The sequence below is a fragment of the Rattus norvegicus genome, chromosome 5 (genome assembly GCF_021556685.1).
Source record: "Rattus norvegicus strain SHRSP/BbbUtx chromosome 5, alternate assembly SHRSP_T2T, whole genome shotgun sequence".
Taxonomy (NCBI): domain Eukaryota; kingdom Metazoa; phylum Chordata; class Mammalia; order Rodentia; family Muridae; genus Rattus; species Rattus norvegicus.
Genome location: NC_141538.1, coordinates 65,615,001 through 65,640,886, shown reverse-complemented (window position 1 = coordinate 65,640,886; position 25,886 = coordinate 65,615,001). Strand labels below are relative to the sequence as shown.

The 25,886-nt window shown below is 48.4% G+C and overlaps 1 protein-coding gene across 4 annotated transcripts in view; it reads right to left on the bottom strand.

Annotated features, from left to right (window-relative positions):
• The window catches only part of Tmod1 (tropomodulin 1), a 77,387-nt gene that overhangs the window by 22,593 nt on the left and 28,908 nt on the right, over window positions 1-25,886 (bottom strand). For 2 of the 4 annotated variants that reach the window (NM_013044.2, XM_087660450.1), the window contains 5 exon segments: window positions 242-349; window positions 1,914-2,044; window positions 3,241-3,330; window positions 10,336-10,455; window positions 15,264-15,420. In NM_013044.2, the coding sequence (NP_037176.2) occupies window positions 242-349; window positions 1,914-2,044; window positions 3,241-3,330; window positions 10,336-10,455; window positions 15,264-15,420 (606 nt within the window). 4 annotated transcript variants of the gene reach the window in all.

The window sequence follows — 25,886 nt, the reverse complement described above, 5'->3', positions numbered from 1 at the left end:
TTTTTGTGTGGCTTTGGACAAGGCTAGTTGCCTAACCTCCCCGGGAGACCCACCTTACCCAGAGCAGGGTGGTTGCAAGGATTAGCTGGGGCGAGCACAGGGCACTGTGTAATGGCTGCCCCATCTGTCTGTATCCTCCCCTGGCTCCTAGCTGGGTCTCCTCCCTCACCACACATCAGTGGGACCAGGCCTGAGTCCCCAGTGACTGACTACACAGCAGAGCAGAGAGGTCAGAACATACAAATGCCACAGGGTCATTGCTGCGGGTCCCCACGATGCTGAACTTCTTCACGTAGGAGTTCTCTTTCAGGGCTTCCGCGTACGCCTTGAGAGTGGGTATGGGAATATTCTGCAAGAAGAAAGGCAGAAAAGTGAACAGCAGCCCGGCATGGGCCGGGGTTGGGGGTAGGTGACTGCAGGAGGGAGGGGACATAGCTCTGCCCCAAACCTGGCTCCCTGCTGAGTCCTAGCAAGTCTCTGAATGGGCCTCATGCTACAGGATGGGACTGAGGATCCTCCAGTACATGGATTGATAGAATCACCCCTGAAATTTTCAGAAAGGACCCACGCTCTTCCCTGCAAGGGGAAGCTGGAGGAGAGGTAGCACTCAAGGCCTGGAGCTGGGAGGAATAGTGTACAAAAGGTCCAGGACTAGGAGAAGGGCAGGGCTGGACCCTGACTTCCACTTAGTGACTAACAGTGCATGCGACATACTGTGTGACACCGGGGGACACTCTTCCCCTCTTTGGGTCTGTTCCGAAAGACCGAATGGGAAGATATACTGACTTTACTCTGTCCCAAAGTGTCTGCAATGGCTGCATGTCTGTTGGTCCTGGGGCAGTTTATCATGCTTATATGCAAGCCAACCCCAGACCGTCACACACAGAACCTCAGGGAGGCCTGGACTCTGGCGTTTGCTTTTTACTCTCTTGACTGAAAACCTTATCTCTGTCCAACTGCCTCTTGGTACAGAAGGGAAACTGAGGCCGAGGCCTCTCATTGAGCTCTCACTTCTTGTGTCTGCCTGCCTTGAGGCGGTATTAACTGTCCGGGACATACAAGTCTGTATTGTGTCAGCATCTCTCACAAGGTGGACAGTGGAGGCACAGAGACAGAGACAGAGACAGAGAACCCATGGCTCTGCTTTCCCAGGGCTCTCGTTTCAAAGTGTCACCTAAGCCCCCGTGGGAGCAGGACAAGGAGCCAGACGGAGGAGAAAACTGGGGTACAGGTTTCCAATCTGATTGTGCCTAGAATTGGCAGCCACTGAGGAAAGCTGAGAAGAAAGGAGGGGGCTGGCTTCTTGTTTTACCCCTCTCATGGCTAATCCCAGGGCCTCAAGGAGAGCAGGTGGGCAGGCAGCTATGCCTGCTTCCACATTCCTCCTGCACCCTGCCCTGGTGGCCGCAAAGCTACAGCACACAGCTCAGGTCTCCCTTCCCTGACTGTAAAATCTGTTTGGTTATAACAGTGACATCTCAGGAGCAGTGGGATTTGTGATCCCCCAGTCTTTGTAGCGCAGGGCTTTGCCAGCCTTGAAGTCCCGTGCCGCAGTGTGGTTCTGACTCACGATTTTATCACAGAAAATCTCTGTGCTTTTGAACAATGTGGCAGGTGTCCAGATCACTAACTTGGACTATGGTTGACTTCTGAGCCTGGAATTGTCCTCAGAAAGAAACCAGGACTGAGAGATTTGCCTGTCCACACCAGTCACCCCTGCAATGCTCCCACTAGTAAAGGCTTTTCTTTATTCCTGATCTAGAAATACCCAGGCCCAGGTCCAAATATGTATTTGGACTTGATGATCGATATGGCCTGGACTGCTGGCATCAGTATGCCAAGACATATCCCCCCACCCCCAAACTGAAAACCCTTACCCCCAATACCCATGAAGTGAAATGGCAGGACTTTACCCGGATGTTGTTAAGATTAACCTCTTCAAGTTCTGGGTCATTGTTCTTTATTCGCTCCAGCGTTTCCTCTACATCTGTTGAATTTGGTTCTTCATCAGGCACAGGCTTGTACTGTGTGGGTTTGATCACACCTATGGTAAGGGATAAAAGGAGTTGGCTCACAGAAATATAGGCATCACCTTCTCCCAACATAAGGGCTCCCTGAGGGGAAGCAGTCATTGAACACAGGGTATAAGGGAGACAGCACATTACAGGGGTACAAGGGGCTGCAATGTGTTGAAAGAAGTCAGGGAGAAATCCAAAAGGTCTGGGCTATCCCTGGATGCTGTGTTTGAGTTCTTACAAGACCTGGTGAATTAGCTGACTCTCAAGCATTTGTCTGTCCAGGCGGGGTTGGTATATCACCATGCTCATTATCCCTAGTGGGCTCCCAGGAGGGTAAGCTGAGGACTGGGCTGGAGAGAAATGCAGTTCCCTTCCAAGAGGAAGGATATGCATTCCCTTGGCACCCTCATTTCCTTTTGGTCCCAAAATGTCATCTTAGAACAATGCAGTTGAATAATTGAGACACTGTGACATGGGCCCAGGAAAGGCCAGAGGGTCTCAGAGGACAGAACAGGGAGAAACTGAGGAGAAAGAGAGAACCACAGAGTACTCAAGAATACATTTTTTAAAGAATACTGTGGGGAAAACATTAGATATCTATCAAAAATTTTAACTAAATGCTTGTCTCACAAGCAGGACGACCTAAGTTCTACTCTCAGAAAGTAGGAGGAATCTGCATGCAGCAGCCTGTGCCTGTAGTTATGGTGCTGGGGAGGTCAGGAGAGGGAGATCCTAGGATCTCACTGGCTAGCCAATTAGCGAGTTCTAGGTTCTCTGAGAGACTGTCTCAAGATATAAGGTAGAAAGCAACTGAGGAAGACACTGACTTCTGGCTTCCACAAGTGTATACACGCACACGCGCGCACGTGCACACACACACACACGCACCCCAAATGAAGTCGAATCTCATCCCGTTGCACAGAAAATATCCATTCTGGGAGGATTAAAACACCGAATATAAGAAGCAAATCTCTAAAACCTTTAGAAGAAAATGAGGCATTGAGAGGAAGAAGGCTTTGATGCGGACACATAAAACCCCAGCAGACTCAAAGGACAACAAGAAGAGACGTGCTTGCACAATATGTGCAGTGAACCAGAGTATCAGGAGCACGGCACCAAGGTGCAGGAGGAGGCGTCTCTCTTCCAAGGTGCCCTCTGAGAACCAGTCTCGGGGCCCGGCAAGGAAAAGGGATGGCAGCCAAGCAGGGCTGTGTATACTCACTGTTGAGCCCCTCCTTGTTCACGATGGAGCTGCTGCCCAAGGCTTGGTAGTACTGCTGGTTGCTCATGAGCGTGTGCATGCCCAGAATAGCTGTGGGGATAAAGGGAGATCCATGACTCTTATGGTCACAGAGAGATCTCCTGGGGACCCATCTTCCACAGGTTGGGAGCTTTGCTCACAGAAATGGTAAGAACCATACACATGGAAATGTAAAAATGTGGGTTATTTTCATCCTAGTTTTCACTCCTGTGTTTCTCAGGTACCCAACCTCCCTTTGGCTGTGGTCACAGATTCCCTGATCTCCGTGGGGTCCAACGTGTACACCTACCCAAAACAACCCAACAGAATGAGTCTTCCCAGCAAGCATCTTTTCCAAGGAGAGCACTTCCTTCTTCTGCCCTGTCTCTCAGACCCTTTGGATCTTCGAGGTCTCTCAGGTCATCCTATTTCCCTTGCCAGGACCTCTGCCCTGGTGGAAAATCTATTCTTTTCTGGCTGCCGTCAACTTACAATGGTCCCATTATAATCTTTCAGCTTTGTGATGGTATCGAAAGTGATACATGGTGAGTAGAAGCCAAACTTTGATTTACATCTCTATCTTTTCCAGGCTGGAGGCATCTGATAAGATACTCAAGATTCTAGATCAGGTCAATGACCCTGTGCTCAGTCGATCTGCCATCACCAGGAGAAAAAAAAAAAAACCAACATGGCGGCACCCTCGGTCAGGCGCTCTGTTGTGCTCAACCAGGCATTAAGTGCATCTTGATTTATGATATTTTCAACTTAGGGTGGGGGCCGTCAGGCCATTACCCCATCGTTCCTGAAGAAACATCTGCATTAACAGAGCCGCGTTACCATGACTTTGGCTTCTTCCTGCTATCTACTTCCCAACATTCATCACAGAACAGTCAGAAAGATCTTTCTGGAGATGGCAGCACAGCTTCACCACTATATGTTGTTCTTTAGCTCATCGGTTTCTTTGGCGTTTGCTGAGCGCCTTCATTGTGTGCGAGCTCCGAGGGACTGAACTATGAAAGGCTCTGCCCATGCAGCCCACAACCTAATGAGAGCAAGCAGAGCTGAGCAAGGGCCAATTAAAACCCAGATAGCTCAGGAGGGGTCAAGTGTTGGAAAGAACATCCCAGAAAAGCACAACAAGGGGCTTGGGAAGGGAAGGCTGAAGTCAAGGGAAGGGAGAAAGAACGTTCCAGGCAGCATGGACGGTGGGTACTAAAGCGCAGAAGCAGATGAGTGGAGTTGGAGGTCGGGAGAGACAGGGAAGAGGAACCGGGTTGGGTTGGATAGGTAGTGGGACAACAGGATGACCCTCCTACCCCACCCCGTAGCACGTGCTCTGGGCCAGAAAAGACCTCTGATAATCCCTCAGCACAAATATGCCCTGTTCAATATTTGAGATAAATTATTCAAAACTGTGGGCCCTTGTCCAGGTCTGGAAATTGAATCCGGAGCCTATAGCATGCTTGGTAAGTGCTCTACTACTGAGATAAATTCCCAACCCTCTCTTTACATTTTATTTTGAGATAGGTCTCACTGCATCGCCCAGGCTGCCTTTATGTAGACAAGGCTGACTTTGAACTCTGATGTTCCTGGCTCAGCCTCCTAAAGAGCTGACACAACAAAGCCTGTTTATTTAGAACTCAAACTCAACTGCATAATCCATATTTTGTTTAACCATCCTATCTCTACTACTTCAAGACTTGGTGCAACTCGTCCTTGGTGCAAGGCTTCCTCCAGGGAGCCTTCTTAGATTCCTCTCTGTCTCTCTCTGTCTCTGTCTGTCTCTGTCTGTCTCTGTGTCTCTCTGTCTCTGTCTGTCTCTGTGTCTCTGTGTCTCTGTCTCTCTCTCTGTCTCTGTGTCTCTGTCTCTGTCTCTCTGTCTCTCTGTCTCTCTCTCCCTAGTATCCTTTCTATGCCACAGTGAACCTCAGTACAAAGGTGGTGCCAAGACACCTATGTGTTTTCTCTGCTGGGCTGTGGGCTTCCACAGCTCAGGGAGGAATATTACTACTCTTCAATCTCTTCTAGACTATAGTAAGCAGGTTGTAAATATTTGTTTTCTTTTTCTTCAAATTTCTATTTCAGTAGACAGGTTTTCTGGGAGAATAGGCCAGGTCTCAAAGAAGATACAGGAGATCAAGCTCTGGTCCTGACCATGTCCTCTGTGCCATCCCTGCAAGTCACGCCTCTGACTGGCCTTTGGTCTCCTGTGTCCAGCTAGGGTGATTTAAGACCGACAATCACAGCTGCTGCATATGCAGACCATTTGGAGAGCTGTAAAACGGTGTCGATGTCCCAGACTGGAGTGTGTGTGTGTGTGTGTGTGTGTGTGTGTGTGTGTGTGTGTGTGTACACACGTGGGAGAGAGAGAGAGAGAGAAAGAGAGAAAGAGAGAGAGAGAGAGAGAGAGAGAGAGATATGCTATGTGCTATGTAGCTCAGGCTGACTTTGAACTCAACAATCCTCCTGCCTCAAGCTCTCAAGTGTTGGGATTACAGAAGAACACAACGATGTCTGGTTCCTTGAGGTGATTTTGGTGTCCGGATGGGAACTGAGAACGAGATGATGAGATGATCTCAAAGTCCCTTCTGCTTCTCTACCCTAGGAATCTTCTCAGCTAAAATTAGCCTTGCTCCTCACTGTGGAGGGCTGGGGAGAGGAGAGAGGCGGCTGCTGTCTTTCCAACTCTCGAGGTTTTAATTTAGTCTGTGTCCCCGTGGGCTGAGGGAGCGGGGGCTGAGTCAGCAGCAGGTGAGTCACATCTCCTCAGGCAGTAGCCTTCCAGAGAGGCGCTCCTGCCCGCCCCACCCCCACGCAGAGCTCTCAGGTTTGCCGAGATCGGAGGAAATACACTCCTTTTTTTAAAATGCCTGTTTTTGACTCAGAGCGCACACAGAGAGAGGTGAGGAAATAAATAAATAAAAGCAAAAAGGGGAAACCTATCTGGTGCTTGAACCCCAGCATCCTGCGCTGGGTTGGACAGAGGCATAGGAGTGCGTGAAGGGACCAAGAGCAAAGAGCCATGGGTTGTTACTATTTTTTTTTTTCTTTTTGGTGACCTTGTAGAGGTCATTTCCTCTTTGGGATCTCTGGGTTTCGCACCCGCACAAGTGTGTGCTTGAATGCCGAACTCTTACCTTCCCGGAAGGCTCGGCAGTCACGCAGCAATTCTTACAGTTTTAGCCTTCTTCTGAGTTCTAGAATAAGCATCCTCGTGGGGCTGTCAAACGCCCTCCCACACCTAACAGGGACCTGATTTGGTAGGTGACCCTGCAAAGACTCTCCTAGTGTATAAGGCAGTTAAGTATTATGTCTACTGGGGCACTGAGACGTCTAAAGTCTAAGAGAGCCAGCCCCTCATCTGGAGAATTCTAGAACAAACAGAGAGATGGAGAGGTGGGTGGTATATGCTGATAGCAGGCTGAAGAAGGAAGGGCACCACTTGGCAGATCAGAGGAGATTTGGGTTCCGGAAAGGAAGGAAAAATGGGAGTGGGAGGGCATTGCCTCAAAATGGTCACTACCAATCCAGTGGACCTAGGCACACAGTTGTGGCTTTTGTGTCCCAGCAGTGAGTGAAGCAAAGAAAACCCTGATGTCTCCTGTTGCTACCTTCTTCGTAGGTCTCAGTCAATTGTTGTCACCAGGGAACTTGTTTTATTTTTTTTCTATTTTTCCTCTTCCTTTTTTTTTTTTTTTAAAGTGTAGATCATCCTCAAAACTCAAAAAGGACTATTTTTGAACTCTAAAAAAGAACACTGAGTTCTGTTTCCTCTCTCTGCCTTGGCAGGGCTCCTTCCACTTGTAAGTCCGCTCAGAATGCAGTGTGATCACAGCACATCCTCGGCTTCTCCAGCTGTTGTGGGCTTGAGCGGCCCTGGGTGGAGGGCGGGAGGAGAGCTGTGTTCTCACATCCTAGATACAGGTGCTGAAGCTGACTCTGGCCTGGAACCTGGGCACTAGCAAACTGTTCCAAGATGAGGCACATCCCCTGACAGTCTCAGAATCAGAGCACGTGTGCTTAAAGACATGGAAGCCACCAGTGACCTGGCCCATTGCCTTTGGGAGGCAGTTGTTTCCTCCTAACTGTGGGAAGGGTGGGGCTCCTTTACTCATTTCTGCCCTAAAGCAAGGGTTTCTAAAACCCAGCTAAACAAAATCCTTGAGTGAGGCTAGGAGACACTGATAATCTCAAGATTTTATAGCCGATAAGCTAAAGTCATAGGGCACAGGCCAAGACCTTTGCATTGCCAGAGTCTGCTCTGCATAGCAGAACTCACATTTAGGATTGAAACCTACATATTTCTGGCCTGTCCTCCTCTGTACCTCCTGGGCCCCGAGGGCAGAGAATGGAAATTCATTTGTCCCAGCAAAAGATGGGTGTTTCATAATGTAACCAACTCAACGACTTAGCGTGTGGATTGTCAACAATGTTCCTCTCTTCTGTCACCCCCTGATCAGTGCATCACATGTTCTGTGCGTCTACAGGCTTCTGACATTTCCAGGTACTGAGGCTGCTACATAAGCATCTCCCTGACCTGGACGGGAGCTCCCACTGTACCTGAATGTCTCACCCTGGACCACCCCCCAACACACTGTCACTATGTCCCCCACTTGTCTGACTTTGTCTTTATTTCCTGTGACCCTATCATTTAATCCAAGTGACTCTCTTGTCCTGTTCCTGTCCCACTTAGAGTGACACTCTTACTGGCCATGTCTCATTGGCCTGTGGAGCACGGCCCCATGAGGACAGGCAGGGTTGTTTCCTTAGTGTCTTAATTGTTTTCATGATCACCAAGTCCATAGTGGGTAAGAAAGCCAGGCAACTGGTACTGTGTGTGAGGGACCTAGTGAGGGACTTGGTTCACGGAAACACCTTATAGGGGAGAGCATGGAGACTAGAGGCAGCTGCAGACCCCTCACCTCCCTCTCTAGGCTTTAGAATCCAACTCTCCCTTCCTGGGCAAACTGCCAGCTTCTGGTAGGCCGGCCACACCAACACCTCTGTCCATTCAGGGCAGCTTGCTTCCAACTGTCTGGTTCTGCTTTTTACCCAAGGCCAAAAACCTGACATCATCTCAGCTCCTTGACTGTGTCTCAGCCCTAGGAACAGCTGGTGTCTGGGTGTAAAATGGGGACAATAATAGAATTTACTTCATAGGATTTGTCACGGTCAATAAATACCGTGCTGTGTGGTGCTTACACAGCACCTGGGACACGTTTGTCACTTAGCAAATGTTCCACTGCCACCTTGTAATGGCTGAAGCGGAATGACAGGCACCGAAGGACAGTCGGTTAACATGGGTGCACGCACAGCCTCCTGCTCCTTCCCCGACATCACAGGGGCCTGGGATCTTAGACAGATCCTAACTGTCTGCCAGCAACAACAAGGAAAATGTTTTCAAGAGCAGGCCCAGATGCTCCGCTCAGCCCCGGAGGGCTGCTCTGCTGTGGCTCAAGCTGTGGCAGGAGCCTTCTCTGACAGCGGTCATTTACTAATCCTGTGTGCCCTAATCAGGGTAATGATGTTATGCAGGGACTCAGAGGAGGCCCCAGATAAACACAGCTCCTGGGAGTAAATAGAGACAGGCAGGGAAGGTATTTGCTCTCTCAGTTGCACAGATTAACCAGAAGTCAAGGGATATGTTGGGAAGGTAGGAGGCTGAAACACACGGCACACTGAAGGAGATGGCTCTACTGGCGTCTTATACGACCCACTGAGCCTTGTGAGGCAAGCCTGGCTCCTGAGCAGCATGCCTGGGTTCCTGTTGGGACCAGTTGTCCCTTCAGTGCTGCTTAGAGTGACAACCGTCCTCTGGACCTTGCCACCTCTGTCACAGTCTCTTTCTGTTGAGGCAAGGGCTGTCTAGATTAAGAGGCTACCTGCCTGCTCTGTCTGATCTCTCTTCAGGTCCCTGCAGTCTGGCTTTCACTTCCACCGCCCACGGTCACCACTAGTACACAGTTTAAATCACTGCCCAACAGCGCTGCTCACAGAGGAAGCCTCCTGCCTCAGTGCCACCGAGAGCCACACATAGAGTCTTGAGAGACTGGCAGAATGGATGAAGCAAAGGCAGATGCAGCCTTGTCTGGCCTGGGCTTCAGCTCCACTGTCTCGGGCAGCCTGAAACCCTTTCTGCCTTCTTGGCTCTTTTACAGTAGGTCTGCCTGGCTTCTCTTAGTCCTTGTTCCCTTGCCCTGTGACTGGCTGATGGGCCCATGCTAGGCCTGCCCCACTCAACCCCTGGACCCAGGCTCTGCCTGCCAAGCATTCTTCCTGAGCCTGGCCTCTCTGACCATGTCCAAATGAGACCTCCTGCAGAGCGCTAGGCTATCATGCATGGTTACTTCTGTCTGGGTGGCCCATGGATAGTTCAGATGGTGCAGGACCCAGACTGAACTCAGTATTTCCTCCACTACCCTCCTCCTTCATGAAAGACATGGAACCCACTGCATCCCTGGGGCCAGCTTGCCTTTCTCCCTGCAGTATACCCACTGCCTTCTCATCTCCGTCATCCCTTCCCTCTCCTATGCCACTGGTCTGCAGAAATCCCCCCCCCCTCACTGAGCCAGGGCACAGTGTGGGCAGAGGCAGGTGGGGTGCAGGTCCAGCCTGCAGTGGACCTCAGAGAGATGGGGTGCAGGGTGCATAGAGCAGGGGTTCAGCAGTGGGAAGGGCAGTGGCGGCGAGAGTCTGTAGCAGCAGACTACACGCTGGGGTTTGCTTGGGAACATGGTAAGGAGAGGATGGCACAGGTAAGAGGGGTGGGCATGACACTCTCCAGGCACAGCTGTGTGCCTTTTACCAGGTGGCTCGGGCAGAACCTGGTGGGAATGGCTAGGACAGGGCTCTTTACCCTTCCATGGGCTATAGTCCCATTCCTCTGGGGTGTGGTCTCATGGCAACAACAGGTGAATCTGTGACCAGGTGTGCTTGAATGCTTTTAGCTTGATTTTTTTTCACTTTGGTTTTTGGATATGTATATGTATATATACATATACACATATACACATATACACATGTATGTATGTATGTATGTATGTATGTATGTATGTATTCTCCTGCGATGTCTCTTACCTGCAATGTCACATAGTTCGGCATCTGAGGCATTTGCTAGGGCCTCCTCCAGTTCCGGCTCCAGCGTCACGCTCTCCAGCACGGGATCCATTGGCTTCTGCTTGGGAACCCAGATCTTTCCTGCGAACACACAGGGTGCCCATCAGGATGTGTGGCTACAGTGGGGCCTGAGATCCCTTTCACCAAAGGTTCCGACATGAGAGAAAAACTTATAAACATTCTTCCATAAAATAGATAAAGCGCACGCAGATTATTATGGGATAGAAGGGAGCAGAGAGCATTCTAGTAAAGTGCCATGCTTAAATGTGGGGGAGGGAGGAATGGGGCAACTATGAGAGTGGCCACTGTGTGTCCACAAGTAGAGACTGTTGGAAGTCCAGAAGTTATTACAAAAGGCCAGAGCCATAGCTCCATGGTGGAGTGCCCACTGCTTTTGCAGTGGACCCACGTTCATTCTCAGCACACACATCCCGCAAGTCAAAACCACCTGGAACTCCAGTCCAGGGACCCGACGCCCTCCTCCAGCTTCAGTGGACACCCAGATTCACACTCACATTCTTACTTACAACACATAATTCAAAATCAAAGAAATCTTAAAGAAAAAGAAAGCATGGGGATCACCAAGAGGGGAAATGTCCTAGAGGAATTCTGTGTGAAAAATCAAGCTTGAAAACCACCATGAACACCTTAATTTCATTTCTGAGAAACTGCACATGGTTTCCCTGTGTCCCTTCTAGCTTGTGCACTGGGAGCCCGGTCCCCAAATTCATATGTTAAAGATATGTGGAGGTGGGGCTTTGGGTGAGGTCATTAGGATTAGTTGAAGTCATGAGGTTGGGCTCCTGGAATGGCACTAGTGACTGCATAAGGAAGAGAGAAACATGAGCTTCCTTGCCTGCTGTCTCACTGAGTGAGCCCCTCCACTACTCCACATTAGCATGTGGCAAGGAACACCGCTCTGCACCTCCGCTCTGATGTCGGCTTTTGAACATCTGAGCTTCTAGAATGTTTTTTCTTTATAAATTAACTAGTCTGTGGTATTTGGTTTATGATTGTGTGTGTGCATGCGCCTGCACAGGAGCCCATGCACATGCGGGCACTGTTTGGGGGAAGGACAATCAGAGGGAGTCAGAGAAATGACTGCTTATGATCACAGAAGTAAGGAGACTAGTCCCCAAGACCAGGATCAAGACAAGAATACAGCTTTATCACGGCCGTTCAACCTTGCATCAGAAGTTCTAAAGAGTGAATGGGCACGGATGAGAGGTACAGAAGATGTTTCTGTCTACAGACAACATGCTCTTATATGGGGGAAAGTCTAAACTTCCATATTCCAAAAGGGGGAAAACCATGATCAAACAAACAAACAAAACCCCAATCCCCCCACCTCCAAAAAACTGTCAGAACTAATAAATGCAGTAACAGTTGGCACAGAGGCTAAAAGCAGTGGCGTTTCTATATAACCAGCGATAGAAATATGCAGATGCAATCAGGAAAGCAGTTCACAATAATAACCAAAGATAAAACACTTGGGAATAAGGTTTACATACATGTACGCCAAAACTACAATATTGTTAAAAAATGTAAAGAAAACAGAAAGAGTAACTGAAAAAAATTCTGACTTGATGGAGTGGAAAACCTGGTAATATTAAAGAGGCAGGGCCACAAGAAGCAACCTGTAGATTCAACAGGATCCCCATCCAAATCCCAGAAGTCTTCTTCACAGGCGCAGAAGAGCAAAGGCACACAAATAACCAAAATGATCCCCCAAAAGAGCAAAATGAAGATCCTCGTGCTCACGGATTTCGAAGCATAACTACTAAGCTGGTGACATGCTGGCATATAAGGGACGGCGCAGCAAACAACAGAGCTGCGAGTCCCGAAATGAAGTCAAACACAGATGCCAAATTATCAACAGCACTGCACGTCTCTCCAGCGAGGGCTGGGCCACTAGACTGTCACATGCAGAAGAACGGAGTCTGGCAGGCGCCCGCCTCACACTATATGCAAAAATGAAACCCAAATGGGCCAGCAACCTCTCAGAACTAAAACTGAGACATTTTAAAGAAGAGCACAGCTAGACTCAGGGATGGAATCTTTCCATAACCACAGGCAAGAAAGGGATCATCTTGGACTTGGTCCAAAATGGAAAGTCTCAAAGGATATGATCGAGAAAGGGCAAAGCCGAGTTTTGGAGTGAGAAAAAGGTCCATGGATCATATATCTGATAAATGTCTGGTGTCAAAAAATAGAGAAATGTGCTGGTGAGGTAACTGGGCTGGTAAGGGCCCTGGTCCCCAAGCCTGACTCTGTGAAACTCGCACAGTAGAAGGAAAGAAGCCACTGCAGTCCTCTGGCTTAGGCATTCGAGTGCGCGCGCGCGCACACACACACACACACACACACACACACACACAGAGGTGCAGGCATGCATATGATCACACAAGTAAATAAATGGAATAAAATTTAAGGATACAGAAATAATTTTTACAACTCATCAACAAAAAGCCAAATGGCCCAACTTAAAAATAGGTAAGTTATTCAAGTAGACATCACACCAGCCTAAGTTAGCCTAAGTTAGTTATGGGGGATTAAATTCTCAGCAAAGCCTGGGCCGAGTGGCATGAGATGCCAGTTGGAGGGACTCTGGCCCTAGGTCCTCTGTGGAGATCTCTACTTATTTAACCCATAAGAATTTCAACTAACAGTAATTACGTTCTTTTTAAAAATATTATTTTAGGGGTTGAGGATTTAGCTCAGTGGTAGAGCGCTTGCCTAGCAAGCGCAAGGCCCTGGGTTCGGTCCTCAGCTCCAGAAAAAAAATATTTTATTTTGGCTGAATGACTTTGTTTTGGCAGAATGGGTGTCTGTGCACCATGTGTACGCCTGGTGCCCCTGAAGGCCAGAAGGGGGCACTGGGTCCTCTGGAACTGGAGTTACAGTTGTGAGTCACCATGTGGGTGCTGGAAATTGAACCAGGGTCCTCTGGTTAACCTCTGAGTCTTCTCTCCAGACTGTTACATCGTGCTTAATGATGCTGATGGACCTTTCAAGTGTGTTGCCATATAGAAACATTCTAGCTCTCCCTCTGCCCCCTCAGGTCTGCTGCTGACTCTCTCACAGCCTCAGTTTCCTTAGCTTTCAAATGGTCAGTGAGACTACGGGAGCCAGAGAGCCCTGTCTATGGCACAAGTAAGTCCTTGGGTGAAAACACTGCTAGGGCTCTCTTTCTTTGTTGGGTCCATTCAGCAAACCTCCTCCCCATCATTACTGGCCCCCTCTCCATAGTCTCCGCCCAGGGCTCTTCCAAGTTTGGTGGTTCTCTTGCCTCCTTGAGACTCTCGGACCTTCCCTTCCGTGTTCAGGAGAGCCTGAAATGGTTGGAAGCCATAGGACCCCAGGGCCTGCCTGTGATGGCTGGAATCCCTCCACAGTGCCTGCCCCTTTGCGCCTTCACATTCTACCATTTATTTGGCAACCACATGGCAACAGGAGCTGTGCTGACAGTATGCTCATGTTCTTGTGGGTGGGGACAGTGGGAAGGACTGAATCGGCCGCACAGTTATTTAAAACAAGTGCTTCGATTCGGTATATATTCACGAGGCACCTTGTATGTGCAAGGCGTTAGTCAGGTGCTGGGGAATGTGACAAGACACAGGGCACTCGTGGATGCTGTGCTGAGGCAGTGTGTCCCAGAAGGGGTGCACATTCTCTACTTTCGCCTCACACTCAAACCATTCTCTGCTCAGCACTACTGAAGGCTAGCCCGTGTGCTAGCTGGGGCCACTAGCTAGCCCATGTCCCTACTCTCAAGGACTAGCTTGAGAGGAAAAGAAGATAAAGGGGAAGATGCAGATAAAGACACACGCAGGTCTCTGAGATAGGAAATATCCAAGAGGGGAGGCAGTGGAGGGTGATAGAGCATCCTATCAAAGGAGGTGGAGGCAATGTTCCTGAAAGAGGTCAGTATGGGCAGAATGGATTAGTCACGGCTGATGCTTCCATGATACTTGCTGTGCACCAGGGTGGGTGTAAGAGCTTTATATGCATCTCTGACCCCCTGGGAGCCTGGGAGGCTGGGATGTTATCTTCTTCACCCTGATTTGCTAGACTAGGAATTGAATGAGTTCGCTGAGCTCTCACACCTAGCAAGTAGCAGGACCTGGGCCCTAGGTTGTTTCCAACCACTGCATCTCCTGCTAGAGAGGCAGACACAGCCCTGGGGGTGTAGAGTTGGGTGTCGCAGAGAGTATAACGTTCTTGTAGTAAAAATGCCTATACGTTTTGAAGATCAGAACTCAGACTTCTGGTCTACCCTATCCATCACCGTTCTGCTCCATGGAATCTGCAGACCACAGGGCAGAGAGTAGGGGGCACAGCATGCAAGCAGATGACCTAAAAGGCAAGGAAGGACCTGAAGGGTGGATTGTCATGGAGAGTTTCTGTGCCCCCAGAAACTTCTAGATGACTTGTTTTGCCAGGAGCAGAGGATCTTGAGAAAAGAGATGAAGGAAGGACATTACCATTGCCAGAAAAAGAGAGACTTTAGACAAAGCAGAATTAGGACAGAGGGATTTGGACTATATACCTTCATCCTCATTTACATAGAATGGTCCTTGTTTAGGCCTTGTGTTCTAATGTTATTGGTAACAGCTTCCTCTCTCCCTCAAAAGTATCTACGTTCCAATAAAAAATAGCCAATGCAACCTAGTTAAAGGGGATGTAGGAGACATTTTGGTTGTCTGAGGGGGTCTTTTTCCTCAGACTATCACAGATGATGATTTGGGAACAAGGATTGTTTCCTGTTCAGACGGGAAGGACACAAGAGAGGCCCAAGTATATTTGGTCCAACACAGAGTGGGACACACAAGTGGCCCTCTGTGATGCCCCAGGAAGGACATGCTCATGAGAGCCATGCTGTTTAGTACCTCGTTTCTCCCCTGTGTAGGGAACCAGGTCTTCTCGGTCCTTAAATTCCTTCGCTTGCTTTTCCAAGTGGTCCAAAAGCTCCTCTCTTTTAAAGGGGCCTGTGGGTGCCTTGGTGGTCTGATCCTTCTGCCTCAGGCCTGCAGGGAGCAGTGCATTCTAAGATGAGGGTAGTGGGTGAGAAAGAGAGAGAGGAGAGAGAGGAGAAAGAGAGAGAGAGAGAGAGAGCAGTCAGCAGCTATAGATATGCAATCCTCCAGAAACACAACACAGACTGGCAGGGCCTCAGAACTGGAGAATCCAGCCAAGTCCTTTCCTTTTCTATGCAAGGAACCTGAAAGCTGGAGAAGGGATGGGACTTGTTCCAGGTCACAGGGCACTTAAGGAATAAAGAGGAGCTGTGGGGCTCAGTCCTCTGGTGCCCCTACCTGTAACATTTCTAAACACATGGGGTTAACCAACAGGGCAGTCAACATAGGTTGACCATAGAGAGATTCTTGGAATTTGGTATTTGAGTGCAAAATTATATTTGCTATAGTGTGGTTAGTAATCAATGAGAGAAGCTGAAGGGAGCTTGGTAGGGTTTTGGATGGAAGATGACTTATAAAGAAGGGAAACCACCAACAAGCCCGAGAAAGGCCCAGCAGCAGTACAAAGTGGGCAAGACACACTCAGTCCACAGTCTCTGTGGCCTATAGGCCTTTTGTGTCTGGTGGGTCTGTGCTTGTGAGAACTAATTGTTAAATATTTTGAATGTTGCCTCTGGAGATGGATTTCTCAAGAATGATAGCATTAACCCGATTGTGGTGTTCTCCTCTTCAAACATGGGCAGCTCACTAGCAAAGCAGATTCCTAGTTAGGGGGGTTTCTGAACCCATCTGAATTGGTTTCGCCTTAAAGTCAGCCCCTAGCATTTCAAGAATCAAAGACAATGAGAGTTTCGAGGATGCTTAGAGACTATGCAACCCCCGCTTCAAGGGAAAACTGAGGCCCCCAGCAGATTGCCCAACGGGATTTGGGGCTAGGTCATGAACAACCCCAGGGTTTTCCCTCAGATGTAGGGGAGAGGCAAACTTCCTTTCTAATCCTCATGCACACTGTGGCCCTGACATTGAGAGAACTAGGAGGGGATGCCTCAGAGGCAGGTGTGCAGTCTCTGCTGAACTCTGAAATTGACTAGACTTGTGTTACTCTTAACTCAAATATGAGTTCCCCTGAAGAGCTTATACCTTGTTACTCACAACACTCTCCAAGTCCTTTCCCAAAGACCCCTTGAGGAGGAGATGAGAGACACACAGGACAGGCATGCCCACAGGGCTGAAACTTGGAAGAAAGCTACGGGCTGTTTATAAAGGACTTTCCTACTGCCTAACACCTGCTGTTGTCTCAATAATAGTAGGGCGTGCCCCACATTAGCTCACAGGGATCTACAAATTGCAAGCTTGCTCCCCAGTGGGGGCTGGGATACATGCGAAGGGACGTAGAGCAGAGGCCAGCAGAGACGTTGGGAACTGGAGTATTTTATGAGAAGACCAGTATGAAGGAAACCAAGCTAGGGCTGGTTTGGGGTCAAGGACAGGGGATCTAAGTGACGCCACAAGAGTCACAGCTCTCCTACAGCAGCAGTTCACAGAGAGCACTCACTGTGATGAGCAGGACAGGTGGCCCTCCCAGGTCACATGACGCTCCCTAAAGCTTGATGTGGGAGTCACTCCTCCTAATATCCCACGGCAGGGCTTCTGACAGCATGGTGGCAAGGGTACACTTCACTGCCTGCCATGTCTGTCTATGGCTGTCCATAGCAGGTGACCCACGCTAACCATTAGTGGGTGACACACCTACTTTGTGACAGGTCTGCCCTTCTCAGTTGAGGCTACGTCAGGCCTGTCCTAGACTAACGGTGTTACAACTGAATGGCGCATTAACCAAGTGCCCCTGACCTCCATGTGCTATGGTCTCTATGGTGACAGAATGTGACGAATGATAAGGGTGGCTGCCTCACACAAAGTTGGAGGATGTTAAAAATAGGTAATGTGAAATATTGCCCTGCACTGATCTATTCAATGTCCCCACATCATAGCTTCCCATTCTTGTTCTGTCATCAGATAAGGTACAATTCAGCAGGAGACCAGTCATCCAAGATGGGTAACAGAAAATAAGTTATCTGGATATGTTTTAGAATCCAAGAAACCCAGACACATGAGTATGGAATGAGTTAATTCATGAAGCTAAGACCTTGATGGTCGGCCCTTCAAGGGGCACAAAGTAATTTTTCTCTCCATAATGAGTTTCATCAATCTTTATGGTTTCTTTGCTTTGCCTTATATTGTTTTTGCCTTATCATCCTCATCCTCATCCTCATCCTCATCCTCATCATCATCATCATCATCATTACTATTATTAATTACTATTATTTTCATTACTATTTAAAGCAGGGTCTCATTCTAGAGCCAGGACCTGTGTTCAGTTTGTCATCCTTCAGAGCCCTCAGTGTTGTAATTACAGATGTGTGTCACCCCACTAGGGTACCACAGAGGATGTTAATAGCAGGAAGGGGTTGGGGCTCGGTATTGGGATGAGAGAAATCTGTGAGGTTGGAGAGGAATTTCAAAATTCAGATCTTGCCCCCAGAGGAGCCCGGCTTAGCCAGGACAGTCTCTCCACCTTGGGATCCTAGTGTGTAAAGCTGGATCACAGAGTCATGGGAACTGATCTAATGCTCTGGTAGTAGTTGTTATGGTTTCTACTCCATTACAGCCCAGCTGTACAGTGACACTGACTCCATCCCCAAACACTGGTCCTGGCTGAGGACCACTACATTAAACCAAGGACATATAACATGAAAGGAAAGATGTTTTTAATGTGCATAAGAATGTTAGCTATATGACACATTAAAACATGTCTTCCCTGACTTAGATGTTTAATGAAAGAAGCGAAGTTTCAAAAGTATTTCCTAATGATTCTTAGCTCGTCGACTTTCCAAAGTGCACTGTGACCATGCCCTGCATTACTAGGGCTCAAGCTTATTTCCTTTCCATTAAAGGTCACATTGACAAAACGTCACAGAACCTTCAGTCAAAATCAAAGAACCTCACATCTTCTAAAGCTCTTGGCTATTTATCACTTTATCTTGTTTTCAAAAACAGCATATGACCTCACGGTGTACATAAATATTAACTCAAAGTAGATCAAAGGCCTAAATGTAAAAGCCGAGAGCTATAAAATCCTTAGAAGGCACTGTAGACATAATGTGGCCATTAATCTTCTGACTCTGAGTTAGTCCATGGTTTCTTAGATATCTCACAAAACAATGAGCAACAGAAGAAAAAAAAATAGACGCACTGGATGAACCTCATCAAAATTAAAAACATTTGTGCTTCAAAGGACACTGGCCAAGAGACAGACCGGGAGAAATGCTTGTAAATCACATATCTGACCAGAGTACGATATCCAGAATGCATGGACTTCTCTTGGGACTCAATAATAAAGGGCCAACAATAAATAAATAAATAAAAACGAACAACCTAAGAATGGCCCAAGAAGCTGAATTGCTTTTTTTTTTTTTTTTTTTTTTTTTGGTTCTTTTTTTCGGAGCTGGGGACTGAACCCAGGGCCTTGCGCTTCCTAGGTAAGCGCTCTACCACTGAGCTAAATCCCCAGCCCCCCCCCCCCCAATTGCTTTCAAAGAACATACACAATTCATGGCGAGGGGCTGGAGAGATGGCCCGGTCAGTAAAACACTTGCTAACTTGATCCCTAGGAAACACTCGAGTCCTTAAGCACCTGCAATCCCCTGCGGTTGGGAGGCAGGGACAGAATGGTCCCTGGAGCTTGCTGGCCAGTCACCTAGCCTAAGTGGAGAGTGCCAGGTCCAGTGGAGACCCTGCTGCAAAAAGACAAGGCTGATGGACTTATGAGCAGCATTCATTATACTGGGAGGGGGTGTTATTAATAACAAAAATAAAAAGAAAGAGATGGAGTGAGGGGCACTAGGAGGAGTTAGAGGAAGGGAGTGGTAGATCAATGTGATGAACACACTTTGGATGCACGTACGGATCATCCACAAAATACATTGCCGAAACACAAGGAGGAAGATGCCAGACATTGACCTCTGGCGGACACATGCACACGCATGAACGTGTGCACACATGTACTCCCTACACACAAAACAGATAAAAAAAATTTAATTATATGACATTTCTGATAAGCTGGGTGTCCCCCCACATGCCTTCAATCCCAGCTGAAACTGGAAGAACGAGAGCTTGAAGCACTCGAGGCTAGTGACTTCCCCATCCCAAATCAAACCAAAAACCCACTTGAAAGGTGTCCAGGAAGCTTGTGAGGAGATACTCAGCACCACCAGCCACCAGGGAAATGCAGCTCACACTGGACAGGCACAGTCAAAAGCACAGACGATAGCAAGTGTCGGCGAGAATGTGGTGAAACCGGAGCTTGGCTGCTGGTCGAGAATGTGAGATGCTGTGGGCTCCTTGGAGAGCAGCTTGGCAGTTTCTGAAAAAAGCTATATAGATAGGATTGCCATCTGACCCAGAAAGCATACTTAGAGTTGGAAAAGAATTCAAACCATGGGCTGACACGGATACACATAAAGATGTGATTAGTAATGGTCCAAAGAACGGACCGAAGCATGTTAGATTCCATTAACTGATGGATGGATAAACAAAATGTCTACTGAACACTGTTGAGCCATGAAAAGGAATAGAGTACCACACCGCGGGTGAACCGGAAAACACGCTAAGTGAAAGAAGCCAGGCACAAAAGCCACTGTGACGTACTGTACTTCGGGGGAGGTGAGCGCCAGTGCTTACCTACAGAGCCAGGGTCTCCTAATATGGTGGGTGGAAACTACAACCAGGTCTGCCTAGAGGGGCCTCAGCAAGACTGAGGCTGAGACAAGTTCACTGCAAGAAATCAGATTTCTTTTTCTCTTATCAGAAACAGAATAGCACGGTGGTCGCCAGATCAATACAATGGTAGCTGTCAGGACACAATGGCGTTTGCAAGCTATGCAGATTATGTAAGATAGATGACTAAGACTAGTCGTTCTGTCCAGCCTCTATAGGCTTCGCTGTGTTCTAGGGACCTCACGCAGCCTGGATGCTTCACTACCCGTGCAAGTGCCTCAGTTTCTCGGGAACTGAAAGGCACACTGTGACCCAGGAGTCACATACTCTAAGCTGAAAAATCATTAATGTATACCTCTCCAGGCAGCAAGCCCAGGCCAACTCCGTGAGTCCCCACAATGTGAAGTCCGAAAATAGTCCAGTCTATAAGACAAAAAAATGCTTAAATGATAGTTCCACAGCTGGCACTAACAGGCCGAACTGTGTCCCCAACCCCCACAAGCCACACACTGAAGCCCCAGCTCCCAACATGGCTGTATTTGGAGATAGGATCTGTGTGGAAGTGACAGAGGTTAAACGAGGTCATGAGGTAGAGCGGGATTAGAGTCCTTCCAAGAAGAGATATCACGGATTGCTGTGTGCCCCTCCTCGGCCACCTGTCACAAGAGGACATAGCGAGAGGCAGCTGATCCCCAGCCAGAAAGAGATCCTACACACGAAATCCACCCTGCCAGACCCCAGACTGGGCCATCCAAGCCTCCAGGACTTAGAAAATATGGTTCCGGTGCACAAGTCCCTCAGTCTGCGGTGCTCCATGACACCAGCCTGGGCTTAGACAGCTCAGAAGGGTAGGCTGAGCAGCAGCAGGAAGTCGCAAAGAGGCTTCTTTCTGAGGTGATGAAAATGTTTTTCGAATTGACTGTCGTGAAGGTCGGACAACTGTGAATAGATTTAAACACTGAACTGACTACTTTAAAAGGGTAAATTGGATGGTGGTGTGAATTACGTCTGAAAGAAAGCTGTTCTCACCTCCCTACCCCCAATAGGAAAATATTATCAAAACAGCCAAAACAGCTAACTCGAGCCGTCCCGGGATGCTGAGAAGTGAAGCTGGTCTTGGGGCTGGTCGCCAGCAGTGGTGCTGGGGCTGACTAAGAACGGAGCCAGCTGGATGGAAAATGCTGTCGTATCCCACAGTGAGATGTGGCGTGGGATAGAAATGGACCACAAAGGGATGAGAGAGAGAGAGAGAGAGAGAGAGAGAGAGAGAGAGAGAGAGAGAGAGAGAGAGAGAGAGAGAGAGAGAGAGAAAATACTGTTTTGGCTCCTTCCATGCTTAGGATTCAAGCCTGACTCTTCTCAGACACAGACCAGCTGTGTGGGGAAGAGACCCCATGACCATCTTGATGGCAAGAAGAATGTCACGGCCAGGGATATGTAGAATGTATCTTTCACTACCTTTTAAGAAATGGACTCAACAAACAGCTACTGAGTGACCATTACTAGTGTACCCAGGTATTGTACAAGGAGACAGAGTCATGACCCATCCAAGGGGAGCAAGGACATTGGGAGGTGACGGGGTGGAGCAGACAATGAAGAGAAATGTCAGCCACTCACCTTCCCTCAAGACATCTTGCTCGAGGCCCTGAAGAGGTCATGCCCCTGAACAGTAAGGCCCAATCTGTTATCCAGCTGTATATGACATGTAGTGGTGGACTCTATGATACCTGCACGCAAGGGGAGCCATTTGTCTCCAAGGAAACCCATTCTCCTGCAAGTGCCTAAAGCAAGCCCACTGCAGAAGCGCTTTGGCTTCACTATGGTGGCCAGCCTTTTGTATTAGACGGGAAAGTCTCTGTGGGTTTAAGAATGGATGTCTAGGCACTCTCTGATGACAGCTAATAATGGCGGCTGTGGGAGGGACCCTCGGGGATAGTGCTGACTGTGCCTTTTGAACCATCCAGTGCCCAGCTTCAGCAAACTGATCGCACGCACGCACGCACGCACGCACGCACGCACGCACGCACGCACGCACGCACGCACGCACACGCGCTTTGCTTGGCTGATTAAACCTGCTTATCTTAATGGGAACTCTTTTGGTTTTAAAACATCGACGTGTAAATCTAACCTTTTGGAGCAAATAAAACACATTTGCTCCAACCTCGGGGGTTGGGGATTTAGCTCAGTGGTAGAGCACTTGCCTAGCAAGCACAAGGCCCTGGGTTCGGTCCCCAGCTCTGAAAAAAAAAGAAAAAAAAAAAGAAAAAAAAAAAAAAGACCTCGGCCTCGGCCACCATGTTGCCGCCACGGTTGATCTAGGTTTGCCATCAGACTAAAACAACGGATAGAGGAAGTCAGTACGTCCTTTTGGGTAGATTTCTGCTCACGCCTGGCACAGGGCTAGTGAAGGAGGTATACACATCCGTTTTTAATCAGGAATGTTTTTAAGCTGTGAGTGGTGATACAGATTCCTTTAAATGTTGGGGAGGCAGAGGCAGGCAGATCTCAGTGAGTTTGAGACCAGCCTGTTCTAGAGCTAGGACTAGGTAGTAGGACCTTGTCTCAAACAAACAAACAAAAACCACAAACTAAAAAACAAAGAATGTTTTTAAATTATTGAAGCAAAAAATTTAATGTTCTTGGGAAAAAATCATAGAAAACTGACATCTCCTATAGTACTTTTGTAAAAAAAAATTATATATATATATATATATATATATATATATTCCTAACAGAAAGTCTTTAAATTGTGGTAACTTTTTAAAAAAAGATACATTTATCTATTTTATACATAGGAGTACACTGTCACTCTCTTCAGACCAGAAGAGGGCATCAGATCTCATTACAGATGGTTGTGAGCCACCATTTTGATAGCTGGGAATTGGACTCAGGACCTCCAGAAGAGCAGTCGGTGCTCTTAACCCCTGAGCCATCTCTCTAGCCCCTAATACAAAGTCTTAAACTTACTATTTAGCCCAGACTAGCCTCAATCTTCCTGCTGCACCCCCCCCCCAAGTTCCTGGGATTCCAGGTACACCTAGCTTGTTTCAGACTCTTTAAACATCAACTTCCTGTCAGATACTGGACTGGAGTGTGCAGTGTCTTCGTCTGATCTCCACACCTGCAGGCTGGAGTCCAGGCATCCAAAGGACAGCAGAGATGCACAGATTCTTTCCTGGGATGCGAGTGGCTCTCACAGCTGCCCGGCAAACCAGGATCAGCCATCACTGCTACACACAGGAAGGCTCCCTTAGAAGCCTCCCAGGCTAGACCACTGTGGGCTTAAGATGTGAGTGAGATGCACATAGTTGTCCAGGCGCACAACGCACAAAGACGAAGGACCGCAGACTCCTGAAAACTCTAAGGAGGTCTCAAAAGTTCTGCTCTAACGATTTCAGACTCAAAAGCCACAGGGCAGGAGGCCCAAGCTTGCATACAAATGACACTGTTTATAAGGACTGTGCTCTGCAGACCTCTGGCAATGAATGGTTAGCCCTGCACAGAACGGCCCTTAACCTGATTCTCCACGGTAACAAAAATAAACTATTGAATCACTTTTGCCAAAGAAATCAGTTAAGTCTTAAAAGGGGCGCGCGCGCGTGTGTGTGTTTGTGTGTGTGTGCATATGTGTGTGTGCATATTTGTGGTTGTATGTGTGTGCTTGAGTGTGTGTGTGTGCATGTGTGTGTGCATGTGTGTGTGTTTGTGTGTGCATGTGTGTGTGTTTGTGTGTGCATGTGTGTGTGTTTGTGTGTGTGTGCATATGTGTGTGTGCGTGTGCATATTTGTGGTTGTATGTGTGTGCTTGAGTGTGTGTGTGTGCATGTGTGTGTGTTTGTGTGTGTGCATATTTGTGGTTGTATGTGTGTGCTTGAGTGTGTGTGTGTGTGCATGTGTGTGTGTTTGTGTGTGTGCATATTTGTGGTTGTATGTGTGTGCTTGAGTGTGTGTGTGTGCATGTGTGTGTGCATGTGTGTGTTTGTGTGTGTGCGTGCGCATGCGTGTGCGCCCAGCATGCATCTATTGGGCTAGGTACTGCTGCTCTATGACTAAGTTCCATAACCTCCCATGTTAGAGGACTGGGCAAGCAGTATGGCCTCCAGAATGGGTGCTGGGGAACACTGAGAGCTGGGAGAGGATAACCTCACTGAGGTCACATGCTAGTCAGTCCAAACCTCCCTTGCACCCTAGGACTAGCCAGGTGGGCCCAGTAGAAGAGCCAAGTCTGAGCACCAGAAGCCAGATTCCATTTCTGCCAAACTCTAGGCTGTGTTATGGTGTGGCTCTGAGTTTCAGATTTTAGTGATTTAACAAATCAAATACTCAGGTGCAACAAACTGCGTTGAAACTCTTTTTTAGGGTTCTTTGTCTCTCTGTTGTCCTTTTTCTTGTGTGTGCATGTATCCGCTGTATGAAATGCATTGCGCTGTGCGGGCATGTGTATGTACATACGTGTGTGCCTGTGTGTGTGTGTGTGTGTGTGTGTGTGTGTGTGTGTGTGTGTGTAAGAAGCCGGAGGCTGATTCTAGGACCTTGCTTTTTTTGAGACAGAGCTTCTCACTCATTGAACTTAGAGCTCATCTGGTCGTTCGGACTAGCTTCCAGCAAGCCCCTGGATCCCTCCTTATCTGCTTCCAATCCATAGTGCCGGTATCACAAGCACCCATGGTCAGACCTGTGGGTGCTGGGCATCCACTCTCAGGTCCTTATGCTTGCACTGGAAGCACTTTATCTGAGGAGTCACCTTCCGGGCACCCAAAGTCCTTTTGACATAATCATATTTATATATACCTATACATGTAGGTATATATACAAAGCCAGACGCAGATGCTGGTTTCCTTCCTCAAAGATTGTGGCACATCTTTGTGGACATACCTTTTTCTGTACACTGAATCTCTTTAGACACTGGATTTCATTGTATCCAGGTCCTTTCAAAGGTGGGAAAAATAAAATATGAGCCACGGTGGCCACAGATTCCTTTCTTTCGTCTACCAACTGCATCCCCCACCCGATGCCGCAGGTATCCGGTTTACTGCCTGAGGGGTGGGGAGTGCTCAGGGGAGTGGGGAGAGAGGAAGAATAGACTAGGGCTGAGACATTGGCTCCAGGCTTTAGCCAGAGGTATCTTAACTTTTTAAAGGTGGCATGAGTCAAAGGGGGCAAGGTATAAAGATCTGATGTATGTGGGGAAGTAGGTATTGTGTGCATTTCCCCCGTCCCACACAGTAGGAATGCCACGCAAACAGAAAACAAGTGCTCTGTTTCCTGTGCGGGAGGTGCCACACTGGGGGCAGCAAGGCTCCAGGTGAGGGGCTGTCATCCGCAGAATAGAGGGTGTTGAACCTAAGGAATGAAGGGCTCTGGTTCTAGCAGCAGAAAAGAGGAGACCCTGGGAAGCATGGGGAATGGAAACAGGTGAGGAGAGGTGTCAGGAGACAAGGGTGGGGTGGGGACACTGCAGCCTGGCCTGACTCTCACCCTCAGTTCTGTACACACTGCTGGGCAGGGTTTCTAAGGATGAGAGCCTATTTTTAGAGGAGAGATTTATTTCTTTCCATTCCAACTGTTTACATCTGTCCCGCGCTTGCAATTCTGCCGGTTTGTGTTACAAGACAGCACCACAGCCCGTGGACCAAACTTAGTTGCTCCTGCCCATGCCCTACAGGAAGGAGGGTGTGCCATTCTGCAGCCTCAGCCCTGAGATGTGACGGGAAGGCCCAGGTCCTCCTCATAACCCAGCTGCTGATCTAGGGGTGTGAC